Source organism: Urocitellus parryii, chromosome 1 (genome assembly GCF_045843805.1).
Source record: "Urocitellus parryii isolate mUroPar1 chromosome 1, mUroPar1.hap1, whole genome shotgun sequence".
NCBI classification, from domain to species: domain Eukaryota; kingdom Metazoa; phylum Chordata; class Mammalia; order Rodentia; family Sciuridae; genus Urocitellus; species Urocitellus parryii.
In genome coordinates this window covers 112,143,230-112,157,365 of record NC_135531.1, presented here as the reverse complement: position 1 = coordinate 112,157,365, position 14,136 = coordinate 112,143,230, and the positions used below count along the sequence as shown (strand labels likewise).

Here is a 14,136-nt window from a genome sequence, read left to right as displayed (position 1 = left end):
CCTGATGAGAGGGGTGGCTTAGCATGTTTGAAAAATTACAAGGAAGCCAGTAACAAGACTAACCGGAGGTGGAAAAGGAAGCTAGGGTACAGATCATATAAGGCCTTGGAGGTCCTGGTAAGAACTCTTTTAAGTTTCATTGTAAAGTGTGAATGTCAGTAGGATGAGTTTTGAACAAAGGAGTATATAATTCTGTCTTAAATTCTAAAAGCTGTACTCTTGGGCCAGGTTAGATAAAATAAGGTATAGGGGCCAGGAATAAATGAGAGCTACCAATGTTAAAAAGTAACTAGTGGGGCTGGGGATGTGGCTCAAGCGGTAGCGCGCTCGCCTGGCATGCGTGCGGCCCGGGTTCCATCCTCAGCACCACATACAAACAAAGATGTTGTGTCCACCGAAAACTAAAAAATAAATATTAAAATTCTTAAAAAAAAAAAAAAGCAACTAGTATTCTTAGGAACAAGGCCATGATGGCTTAAACTAGTATTGGAGGTGATTGTAAATGGTTACTTTGCACAATACATTCTGAATGTGAAGCCAACAGGATTTGCTAACAAACTATATGTTCAATAAAATAGTCAAAAGTTACTTGGTTTGTAGCCTGAACAGTTAACTAAAAGTTTTGTCATTTATTAAGATGGAGAATCAACAGGAGCAAATTTACAGAGGACATAAGATAAAAACTTTAATTTTAGACATATTAAATTTGAGATGCATACTAGACAGCAAACTGGCAATATAGTGAAGGCAGTCATGTAATGAGCTGCACAGTCCAGGAAAGAAGCTGGAGATGGAAGCAGAGGGGAGGGGTTGGGTGTGTATAATATATATAATTTGATGTATGCAATGCTGATAGAGTGGATCAGATCTCAAGACAGAAAAGAAGGGATTCAAGGACTGTTCTCCAGAGCAAAACAATATTTATAAGTTGAATCTAACATGAAAATTGGGAAGGGGAGATAAGTCGGCAGAATATAGGAGAGTACAATCAAGAAAGACAAGTAGAGGAAGCATTTTAGAATGGAAGAGATGAAACTGGATGTTGTCTGGTAAGAGAAAAATTGTGTGAACTGATTAGAGAATGAATTCACTGAAGAAGAAAGGATTGTAGAGCAGCACCAAAGACCCCTTAGTTAGGCTTGAGGATGTAAACAATTAACATCATCTCTTCTCCACCCATTCCTTCTTCTCCATAATCCTATAGCTGTTATCTTAGAGCCTTCATTTTCATTTATAAATAGTTCTCCCATTTTCCCAGAATTTAGTTTCACATTCCTTTGTTCCATCCACTATTCTTCCATCAGAATGACTATTTGAAATAAAAAATGTGATCATGTCATTTCTTTACAAAAAAATTTTCATTAAAAAAGAAAAGTTTCTCAAATCGCTACCTTTCTCAAGCAGGGTTCATCATCTGAACCACTGAATATGAAAAATGAAGTAATTATCTTCTCGTCTTCTAAAACAGTCTACCAGCCTAGATGCACAAGAGAAAGTTAATTCATTACCAACAACATATGCCTAAGGACATGAGGGTTTCATTCTCTCAGAGAACCCTGGCTGGAAAAGCCTATATAGGATCTAAACTCTTTGAAGTAGAAAATAAGATCATTCAGATCTTGACCCTTCAACCTGTCCTCCCCTCTCCCCACACTATTTTCTAAATGCAGACCCTATTTCAAACTTTTCTGCCTTTGTTCAAGGGAATGTCTCTATTTGGAATGCCCTTTGGGTCCACTTGGTGATATCTACTAAATTTCACCAAAGTAAAAACATGATCTTAAACACTTAAGTCATATGCTCCCTTATGTATGAATGATGTCTTCCTCCTTTGTGAGTACATGATAAGTAACTTTAGTCACATGTAAGAGTTAAACACTATCTCAGCTGTTTCAAAAGGCAGAACAGGAACCAAGTGTGCATATAACTCCTTCAGATAAACTTCCAAAACATTAATGAAGTAAAACATTGTCTCAAAAAAACCGTAATTGAAAAAAATAAAAATAAATTAATAGGGTTCAATCATTATGGACATAAACAAATGTTATAGTGAAAGTCTCACAGAATTTGGCTTCAAAAAATTTCATTACACTGAAGAAAAAATTGTTTCTCCCTATTGACTTGAAGTTTAAAGACCACATCATATGTTAACACATCCTAGTTCACAATATTTTTTCAATGTAGGGCACTTTAAGATAAAATATTCAATAAAGTACTTAGTCTCAAAATGCACTTAGGTTGAAAGAACATGGTAAATTCAAATCTACCTTTTCAATGACTAATATCAATTAGTTCAATTATTTATTAAGTAAGCATCATGTTTTCTGACTAGAGTTACTAATGGGCCAGGAGATCAGTAATTCAAGTTGAAATGGTCAAAATAGTTATATACAAGGAAACCAAATAAAAACTTCAACTAAAAAGATCATTTTGTCATTATTACCAAAATGACAATGAACTTGCCTTTTAAACTTCTTTTTTTATTGCAACAAAAAGTCCAATTATGGCTTTTGACAAATGGTAGCAATTTTATTAACTTTTCAAATTGGTTTATCATTGATTTTTACAAACCTCAATACAAAAAAAAATTAATATAGAAAAAAATGATTCAAGAATCAACCTGCTTAAGCTTATGAAGACAAACAATAATAAGTGTTGGCGAGGATGTGGGGAAAAAGGTATACTCATACATTGCTGGTGGGACTGCAAACTGGTGCAGCCAATTTGGAAAGCAGTATGGAGATTCCTTGGAAAACTCGGAATGGAACCACCATTTGGCCCAGCTATTCTTCTTCTCAGACTATACCCATAGGACTTAAAAACAGCATACTACAGGGACACAGCCACATCAATGTTTATAGCAGCACAATTCACAATAGTTAAAACTGTGGAGCCAACCTAGATGTCCTTCAGCGAATGAATGGATAAAAAAAAAATGTGGCATATATACACAATGGAATTTTACTCAGCATTAAAAAAGAACAAAACCATGGTATTTGCAGGTAAACAGATGGTGTTGGAGAAGATAATGCTAAGTGAAGTCAGCCAATCCAAAAAAACAAACAAACAAACAAAAAAATGCTGAATGATTTCTCTGATATAAGGAGTTTGACACATAGTGGGGTAGAGAGGGAGAGCGTGGGAGGAATAGATGAATTCTAGAGAGGGAAGAGGGGTAGGAGGGTAAGGAAGAGGGCAGGGGATTAGCAAGGATGGTGGAATGTGATGGATATCAATGTACAAAGTACATGTTATGAAGACTTGAATTGGGTGTCAACATACTATATATACAAACAGAGATACAAAAATTGCAGTATATATGTGTACTAAGAATTGTAATGCAAAAAAAAAAGTAGAGGGAAGTGAAAGGAGGGGAAGGCAGGGGATGTGGGGATAAGAAAGGTAGTAGAATAAAACAGACATTATTACTTTATGTATATATGTGACTGTATGACCAAAATGATCCTACAATATGTATACTCAGAAAAATGAGAAATTATATCCCATCTATGTATGATATATCAAAGTATATAAGTATATTCTACTTACATGTTTAACTAATTTAAACAAATAAAAAATTAATTAAAAAAAACAAATTAAAAGAGACCAATAGGATGGAGGAAAAAGGATTGGAGTGAGGTAAGAAGAGAGGATAGTGGGGTACTGGAAAGTGAAATTGATCAAATTACATTTTTTATGTATGCAAAAATATGTCACAATGATACCCATCATTCTGTATAACAAATATGTACCAATAAAATTTGTGAAAATTCCAAAAAATAAAAAAATAAAAGAATTAACCTGCTTAGTTTTTAAAGGATAGTGAAAATTTCAAAACATTAAAATACTGTCTACTTCCCTTAGATTTAATTAGTATAACCTGAGTTCTGTACCTATTATTTAATATGAAACTCATATTTATATTAATTATAATTAATCATAATTATAATTATAATTAAATAATATGAAACTCATATTAAATAATAAAAAACTAGTCTAGTATTTAAAATATATGTGAGGGATTTTAATTCTCATTTTTTGTTATCTAAACATTACCTTAAAATGGAGTTTCTGTGGTAGTCTTCTCTTCTTTTAGCTTTTTTCAAATTTGTTATTCAAATTTCTAATGACTGAGAATTAAGTTAGAAAAAGCTGAAATGATATTTTGAAAGTCAAAGGCCCAGAGGACTCTGTTTCCCCAAGAGTTCTCCTCTATAAACCCAGATTGAACAATAGCACAGGACTATGATCCCTAAGAGACAGGGAGGCAAACCCTACAATAATTATAGTTTACTGTCTGGGGGCAGTTTCTGGACTGAAGCTCAAGAAAGGGCAACACCTGCCATCTTGCTGAGTAGAGGAAAGACTAGAGACTGAAAAGGCAGAGGCAACTGGAATTTGTGAGAAGAGGAAGATGCAGAGAGAGTAAGCAAAGGAGACCTGCAGAGTCATCCCCTGAAACCTGAGGTCGTATACTGATTAACCACTTATGAGAGTATTTTTGAAATCTTAATGTTGAAATATTTGAAAAAAGTCTCACTGTCAGGGTTGTTTTATTAAATAACTTGAGTGTAAATGGACAAATACTGAACTTCTGCTACTGGCATAAGATTGGACAGTCTGACGATATCCTTTTTTAAGATGTGGTTTAGTTCATGATTTATTTCTAAAAATAGCTCAAAAGTTTTAGAGGCTTTTAATTAACTTTCAGGTTATAATATAATTTTCACATACACTTTTAAATGTGCTATTTTCTTTTTCATAAAGAGGCATGCTTTTTCTCTATTCATTTTATATAATTTATATATATTTTTGAATTGGTAGTACTTATGTAAATTTCAAAATCCAAAAAGTACAAACATCTTACAGTGAAAAGCCTCCCTCCTGCCCTAACATATTCATTAATTTCTTCCATGTCAACACATACCAAGGATAATTAATTTATTCCATTCAAATATTTTCCTTAATGTAGATGCAAGATATTATCACTAATATTCTTCTCCCCTTCAATTGTTATTGAAATTATTACCTTTTTTTTCACTAGTGATTCTCTTTCTCGGTCCCTTTTTTTCCATTCCTCTGCAAGAGCCTGCATATGAGCCAATTCTTTCTGCTTTAGCTACAAAAAGAAAAATCAAGTCACCTCAATAACCTCCAAATATTTAAATGAATCAATTGTTTTAAGTTAACTAATACTGATCAATAATTTATTCATTTATTTTTGCCACAGGCATTTTATGTATTATTAAAAAAACAAGCCAGGCGCAGAGGTGCATGCCTGTAATTCCAATGGCTCAGGAGATATGAGGATATGAGGCAGGAGGATATGAGCTCAAATCCTGCCTCAACAAAAGCAAGGTGCTAAGCAACTCAATGAGACCTACAAAATAGGGCCAGGGATGTGGCTCAGTGGTCAAGTGCCCCTGAGTTCAATTACTGGGGATTTACTGATATGGATATTACTGCTTGAGGCATGTAATATCCATATCAGTAAAGTATAAAGTAATATAAGTTCTGTTTCCTAACCCTTGTCTGGAGACTGAAGGTACCACATTCTGGGTATATTAAATAAGAATTTGAGATTAAAGGAATAACTGTAATTCTTAACTTTTGAGATACATCCTTCTGAGTAGCCTCTGCCAAACTGTTCAACTATGTTTTTATTCTCAAACTTTCTGTAAAGAATAGGACATTGTTGGCATTCAAATAAACTATGAAACATCAAGAGAAAATCCTGCCTTAGAAAGAGAAAAATATACTAGGCACACAAAAATACATTTTTAAGTAAAATTTACAAAGCAACCTGATTTTCAAAAATGTCTTCTTGCATCTCCTTCCACATTTCTAGCTCAAGTGCTGCTTTGTATTCTAAGGTTTCACGTGGCTCTGTCTGGATCTCTGAATTACAAGGTGCTGGAGGAAGAGAAGATGGCTTCTGTTGTACAGCAGATAAAACCTAAAGTATGAATGAAAAGCACATTTCAACAAACAAAAGTATAAATATTAGATCTCTTTCAAGGAGTAACATGACAACACTCAATTATATTTACCTGAGATGAATCAGAGACAAAAATTTCACGCATTTTTACTAGTCCATAATCTTCTAGAGTCACTGTGTAAGACAGATCTACTATTCTATTATTTGATCTACAAATGAAACAAGAAATATTTTTAACTTTGTGAACACTTTCGTATAACTTTTCTTTTTATTACCCCAGAGCTGCAGTGTTGAGGAATAAGTAACATTTCTTAAACCCGACTCTATTACTGCTGAAACTGCAGCAGCCTCTAGGAGCTTTAAGATCTTCTGTATTTGTGATTTTACTGGATCATCACAAACATCCTACTAAATGCCTACCTATATTACTACAAAATGACTTAAACAAATGCATACTGTTATTGAAAAACTGAATATAAAAGGCAAAATTTTAATAAATATTACTGTCCACTGTAGATATATATACAAACATGTACACTAACAGTTTGTCCTTTTTTCCTATTTTCACGTCATAAACCTTAATTCAAAAATGTGTGATTTCAAAAAAATGTGTGATTTTTATTTTTATTTTAGGATCAAACCCAAGACCTTGCACATTCTACAACTGAGCTACATCCCCAGCTACAACTTTTGTATTCTAAGGTTTCATGTGGCTTTGTCTGGATCTCTGAAGGACAAGGTGCTAGAGGATTTTTAAAGATGGGTTTGTGGGTTTTACTGCCTAAATGAATTTATGCAGTACAATATATTTAATAGTTCTCCTATTCTTTTTTTAAAATATTTTTTAGTAGTTGATGGACCTTTATTTCTTTGTATGTGGTGCTGAGAATCCAACCCAGTGCGTCACACATGCTAGACAAGCGTGCTACCACTGAGCCACAACCCCAGCCCATCCTATTCTTGATTATATAATTTACTCTGAAATCTTCTGTCTACTTTTCCTGAGATATACACATTCATATAAATCTTTTTTTTTTTTCCACTACTGGGTTTTGAACTCAGGGACATTCTATCAGTAAGTGACATCCCCAGCCCTTTTTATTTTTGAGACAAGTTTTGCTGTTACAGAGGCTGGCCTCAAACTTGTGATCCTTCTGCTTCAGCCTCCCAAGTAGTTGAGATCACAGGCATGTACCACCACACAGGGCATGTACAAATCTTTTACAGGATATAATCATTATTTATTCTAGGTTAATTTCCAGAGGTATATATTATTTGGGCCATAATGAGTTCTCCTCTGTATTAAAGAGCTGTGGGTAATATTTATCATTAAATAATAAAAAATAAGGCAACACATTAAAGAGAAATAAATTGTTGCTTTTTTGGTACTAGGAATTGAACCCAGGGGTACTTAATAACTGAGTCACATCACCAGCCCTTTTTATTTTTTATTTTACTTTATTTTTTTGTGGTACTGGTGATTGTACCAAGGGCCTTGTACATTCGAGGTAAACACTCTACCAACTGAGCTATATCCCCAGTCCCTTAATTTTCATTTTGAGATAGGGTCTCACTAAGTTGCTTAGGGCTTCACTAATTTGCTAAGGCTGGCTTTGAACTTGCTTAGATCCTCCTACCTCAGCCTCCCAACTCACTAGGATTACAGGCGTGCGCCACCACGCCAGGCTGAAAAATAAAACTAATAATCAAAACACATGGTTTTTCCCTAACTCAAATATACCAGTCCAAAGAAAACTTTAATGAATCTCATACAATTAGAATTCTTAATTAGCCAACTTTTAAATTTTCTTCTCACAAATCTTAGAAAAAATGAATAAAGTAAATATAATATAATAAAATTATATTGTATCTGAGAGAAACTCCTGAGCATATCTGAAGTTCTCACTTGGGTAAATTTGCAAAACTTCTCTGTCTACAAAGCAGGACAATAAAAGCAATATTCAAAACAGGCAGACAACATTACAATAGCTACTATTATTAAAAGAACACTAATTTTTAAAAGAGATTTTTCAGTAATAGGACTCAAAACAAATAGAATTGTTAACCAACTATTTGATTCTCCAAGACACCTGTTCCCACACCTTCCGAGTGAATAAGATTTTGCTAAATCTTTCAGTCTCTGGAAGTAGCTACAGATGGGGAGATATAAAAAAAGAAATTTCAAGATCTCAGATTTTTACAGTCTTATTTCCTTTTTCTTTCTCATTATGCTTTAAAAACAAAGAAAAATAGTGTACAATGTTAAGCTGAATGTAATTTTTATTAATTAAAAAAACAATTCAACAAATATGTTGATTAAAATATGTGAAATAATCAAGCTTTTTATTTTAGCAATGAAGTTCAGGGCAAAAAAAAATTACTTTGTGGTTCTGGGGATTGAACTCAGGCCTTCACACATGCTAGCTATAGAGCTAAATATCCTCAGGCTTATTTTTAAAACTGCCTCTGACAAGAGGAGGAAATAAAACAGATACAAATAGTAAAAGAAGTCATCAAATGACCAGCTTGCAGATAATAGGATCCTATACTTAAAAAGTCAAAAAAAAACTCCACCAGAAGACTTATAAAGCTGATAAAGAAATCCAGCAAAAGAGCAGGAGATCAAATGAAAACAGTAAGTAACAATATCTTTTCTATACACCAATAATGAACCTGCTGAAAAAAAATTTAGGAAAATAATTACATTCACAATATCCTCAAACAATAAACCCAAACAAATATTTAAAAAAACACCCAAAACCTAGGAATAAATCTAACCAAAAAGATAAAAGACAACAATGATGAAAATCAGAAAACACTGAGAAAAGAAATAGGAGAAGACACTAGAAGACAGAAGGATCTCCTATGTTAATGGAGAAGCAGAATTAATATTATTTAAATGGCCATATTGCCAGACATGGTAGTACACACCTGTAATCCCAGCAGTTGGGAAGAACCCCTCGGTTCTTTCCCCAGTACCAAAAAAAAAAAGGCCATATTACCAAAAACGATCTTCAAAGCAATCCCCATCAAAATACCAATGATATTCTTTAGAAAACTAGAAAAAAAAGAATTTCTAAGATTCATATAAAAGAATTAAAGACCCAAAATAGCTAAAGCAATTCTGAACATAAAGAACAATGATGCAGACATCATAGTACTAGCCAGAATATATAAAGATCTTTAAAAAAAAAAATAAAACAACAAAACCCAAATAACCCAAGCAATAAATTAGCAAATGGACTAGATATTTCTCAAAAAAATTCAAATGGCCAACAAATATAGGAAAAAAATGTTCAAGATCTTTAGCAATTAGGGAAATGCAAATCAAAACTACACTGAGATTTCATCTCACTACAGTAAGGATGGCAATCATTAACAATACAAGCAATAAATGCTGGCAAGCATATGGGAAAAAGGAACATTTATACATTGCTGGTAGGACTGTAAAATGTACAACTATGGAAATCTGTAGGGAGCTTCCCTAAAAGACTAGAAACGGAACTGCTATATGAACCAATTACACTTCTTGTTGGCATTTTCCAAAGCAAAGTCAGCATACTACAGCAATGCATGCATACCTATGCTAATAGCAGCACAATTTACAATAGCCAAGTTATAGAACCAGCCTAGGTGTCCATCAACAGATGAATGGATAAAGAAAATATGGGACATGTATACAACAGAGTTTTATTTAGCCATAAAGAAGAAAAAATTATGTCATTTGCTGAAAAATGGATGGTACTGAAGAGCATCATGTTGAACGAAATAAGCCAGACTCAAAAAAGTAAAGGGTCATATGTTCTCTCTCACATATATAAGCTAGAGAAAAGAAAAAAGTAAAAAAAAGAAGAAAGAAAGAAAAAGAAGAAGAAACCTCATGAACATATATATAAAGGATACTAGCAGAGTTGACAAAGGGGATCCAGAGGAAGGCAGAGAAAAGTGAGGCATGGGGAATGAAATTTATCAAGTTACATTTTGTGGATGTAAGAATGTAAGAATGAATCCCACTCATTTATAATCATAAAAACTAATAAAAACGAATAAATCTGAAAAAATCACCTCTAAGTGCTAACATATATAATATCCTCAAAATACTGTACACATACATTATAAACTCAACCTTAAATAACAAAATAAGATTCTGAATTTAAAACTTTAAAGAGTGGGAAAATGTAGCAGTCTCAATAAGAATTAGACTACTATAGTAGTGAAGAATTTTTAATTTTGTGAAGGAAAATGAGCAGTAGAAAGGTAAGCAATCAAGTAAATACATACCCCACAAGTCAAAGAAAAAAGATGAGCAAAAAAAGGTTATGAAAGGATAAAGTTGTGGCCCGTTAACCATAAACATCACATGAATAAAAGGAAAGTGAAAATCAATTGTGTAAGATGCATTACCCTTGTGCTGCTATAATAGGCACACTTTCACTGTAAGTTTGACGCCAACACTGTTCACCATTAGAACCTAAAAAACGAGTTTTTTCTGAAGACAAGATGTTAGAAAGTTGGATTCTTGCGATTCCCAGGAGTAAATCTTTACTCATTTTATCCTTGTGCCATAATTCAACCAGCAATGGAATCCTAAAGAAGAGAGAAACATGAGTTCATACCTATCAATTCTAAAGTCTTTTCTGAAATAAAATTATAAATGCCCTTAATGTAATCAAAGATGTTTTGTTCCCTGAAAAGTCATCTAACACAATTGTTAAATTAAAGGCTCCATTCCACAAGTAACAAATATGAAGTACAATTATGTTTTCTATTAGGCAATAAAGAAAACTCTTTCACACACTATCCCAAAATGGTTAGATATTGTATCTATCCTTCATTCTTCCTGTAAAAATAATGTATAAATTTGGATTGTGAAACTCAGAAAATAAAGATTTCATAGATCTCATTTTTTCACAAATTTCAGATAACTAGATTATAAACCTCCAAAAAAGCAAATAAAACACTATAGTTATTCAGTGACTCAATAATCTAAGTAAATAACTAAGAGTACTTAGTTATTTATCAAAGTTATTTATCAAACTAAGTATTCTTAGTTATCAAAGTTCTTAGTTATTTAACAAAGTTCAAATATCTAAACTCAAGCAAATAAGATATGAAAATCTGAAAATGAGGCCCTAGGCAACTGAGTGAGACTGCCTCAAAATAAAAATAAAAAAGGACTGGGGATGTAGCTCAATGGTAAAGCACCTTAGGGGTTCAACCCTCAGTATCAAATAAATAAATAGACCAACCAATAATATAAAAGTGATGTAGAAGCACAAATGTCACAAAAATTATCTGTAAGTGTGTCTCTTGATTCTCAAATGCATAAACTTCTATGGATTTAAATCTATATAAATTCCTTTCTTTGAAAAGATACAAATTTTCTAGAGTTGACTTTTCAATAAGAAAATGCAGTGTATACACTACCTTAAGAAGGTATCTTGCAGCTGATAAGGCATAGTTGCAAAATCAAATGCACAATAAGACTGGGGAAGAAAAACTTCCATGTTTTTCCGAACTTCTACAGGAGGATTAGTCATAATAGGAGCTGCACTTCCAAAGAAAGGGTATGAATACCTAGAATTATAAAATATAAAGTCTTACTATATAATCTACAGATAACACTTATAGTTTGATTGAAAAATATAATATGAATACTTAGAGAAAGCAGAATTTTTTAAATTAAAAAATAGTAGGAATATGGAGTTCCCATTTGCCTTAAGTTCCTTGTGGGCATGCATCCTTTTTCATCTCTGCATTTCCAGGAACAAACAAGCAGTTTGTCATTTAATAAACACTCAGGAAATGCTTGCAAATTTTAATTTCTAAACCTACTTTTCTTCATATAATAATGTCCTGGTCTTTTTTGGGCTAAAAAGCCCTTAATCAACTGCAAAAGGGATACATTACTAGTAATTTATCTTTGAACAGAGAATCAGGATAAAAACAACTCAACTTATGGATAAATCAACAAGTGACCTAACACTATTCTTCCTCTTGTCACAAAACCATACTATGGTAAGCCAGGGGTGGTAATGCAAGCCTTTCATCCTAGCTACTCAAGAAGCTGAGACTGGAGGATCTCAAGTTTGAGGCCAATGTCGGTGACTTAGCAAGACCCTGTCACAAAACAAAGGACTGGGGTGTATCTCAGAGACAGAACACTCCTGGGTTCATTCCCTAGTAGTCTAAGAATGGCTGACTTCCAAATAAATAAAACCAGACTAGGTTAAAAGTAAGAATGCCTGAACATACTCTGCATTTAAAGCTAAATATGATATTTTTATCCTGTATGTTGTTACTCATACATGAAAGTAAAATTTAAACCTTACTAGAAAAAAAATTACTTTTCATACAAAAAGATCCTGTGCATTCACACAATTCTTATATAATTATATTCCCTGAAGTCAATTCACCTCAGAGAGTTCATACCCTAGATTTTCAACTACTACACCACACTATAGGTATAGGATCTAGTGATTAAAGAATTAAAAAACAAAATCCAGATTGAAGAAAGTCCTGCAGGTTAAACGTTTTGAAAAACCAATCTTACTTCATAAATTCTATTACACAGTTGCAAACCACAATTTCATAGTAATGCAGAGCATGACAAAACATGTATCAAAAAATTAAATGATAATTTACAAAGTGCCTTAAAATGAATCAAAGACTGAACAAGCATCTAGTGAATTTACATAGAGTATAAAAATGGGTTGTAGCTATTTACTTCCTGCTTAGAATATTATTTCTCCTTTACCAAGTGAATGACTACTCTCCCTTATATTTTGACTTATCTGTGAATCTGTCTTCTGACTAAATTGCTCTGTTTATGTGGCTCTTTTCATGTACCTATAATACCAGGTGCACTGTTGGCATATTATAGGCACTTCATAATTAAACAAATGGTCCTGATCACAAGAATAAAAGCAAAAATTAACATTAGTGCTTTCACGGTGGATTTGTACAATGCTCGCTGTCATAGCATTTAATTTTGTGCCTGTTTCTATGCTTCTGGTCATATTCCTATACAGGCATACAAAGAACAGATGAGTTCTCAGTGATAGGACTGAATAGAAAAAAAGAAACTAGAAAACAAGTAATGATGTGCACACCCATAATTCCAACAACTCAGGGGGTTGAAGCAAGAAGATCATAAGTTCAAGGCCAGCCTGGGCTATTTAGCAAGGTCCTAAGCAACTTAGCAACACCCTGACTCAAAATAGAAAATAAAAAACACTGGGAGTATAGCTTAGTGGTAAAACATCCCTGGGTTCAATCCTAGCATCAACAAATAAATAAATAAATAATTCTATTTCTAAAATAGAGAAAACAAACTCTTTGACAAAGGCTACCTTGAGAAAATTCTTCTCAGTCTTCAATTCCAAATAAAAACATCTTAGTAACAATGGTCAGCATTTAACATGTAAACTGCAGAATTTATGCCGAGATGGAAAAAAAGCTTTCATTCTATTCTATGAATCCTTTTCACAATCCAAGCTATGTCCCTTTGATTCCATCTATTATTCATGCCAAATTATGGAGGATTTGAAAACAAATTGAGAAGGAATCAAATAATTGAAAAATCTGATACAAGTATGGGTTGCTTTATGCTCTTAAAAAGCAAGCACGGGGGCTGGGGCTCAGCGGTACAGCACTCACCTAGGTTTTGATTCTTAGAGCCACATAAGAATAAATAAATAAAATAAAGATTTAAAAAATTGTTTGTTTTTTTTTTTAAAGCATGTACACCTCAAATAACAGCAGGAAGGAATAGGTAGTTGCTGAGATTTGTAGGTATGGCAGTCCAAGATGACTGATAGATCTCACTTCACTTACAAAGACAATAATTATATTTCAAATGCTAATGCTTGCTTCAAAGAAATTTATAAGAAACATTACTCCAAACAATTCTTGTATTACATTTAATTTATACCTCAGTCACAAAAACCTATGAAATGTAAATTATTAGAAACAAAATATTGCAGGCTTGGATATAGCTCAGTGGTAAAGAATACTTGCCTAGGATGTGAAGGACCTTGGGTTTGATCCCCAGTAGCATAAAACAAACAAACAAGAAAACTGTAAAGTCATTTATTTACCTAACTAATTACATATATTGTGAGTACATTTCACTTCCAGTTCACTAAGTGTGGTTTTTAGATTAGACCTATGAAAGACAGGTAGGAATAAAACTCTCA

The 14,136-nt window shown here is 33.1% G+C and overlaps 1 protein-coding gene across 1 annotated transcript in view; it reads right to left on the bottom strand.

The window, feature by feature from the left end:
* Positions 1-14,136, bottom strand: part of Cep120 (centrosomal protein 120) — a 78,850-nt gene that overhangs the window by 28,539 nt on the left and 36,175 nt on the right. Inside the window, exons 11-15 of the mRNA XM_026396200.2 lie at positions 11,366-11,515; positions 10,343-10,525; positions 6,051-6,147; positions 5,804-5,956; positions 5,030-5,119 (exon numbers count right to left, since the gene is read on the bottom strand). Of these exons, the coding sequence (XP_026251985.2) occupies positions 5,030-5,119; positions 5,804-5,956; positions 6,051-6,147; positions 10,343-10,525; positions 11,366-11,515 (673 nt within the window). The remainder of the gene's footprint in view (positions 1-5,029; positions 5,120-5,803; positions 5,957-6,050; positions 6,148-10,342; positions 10,526-11,365; positions 11,516-14,136) is intronic.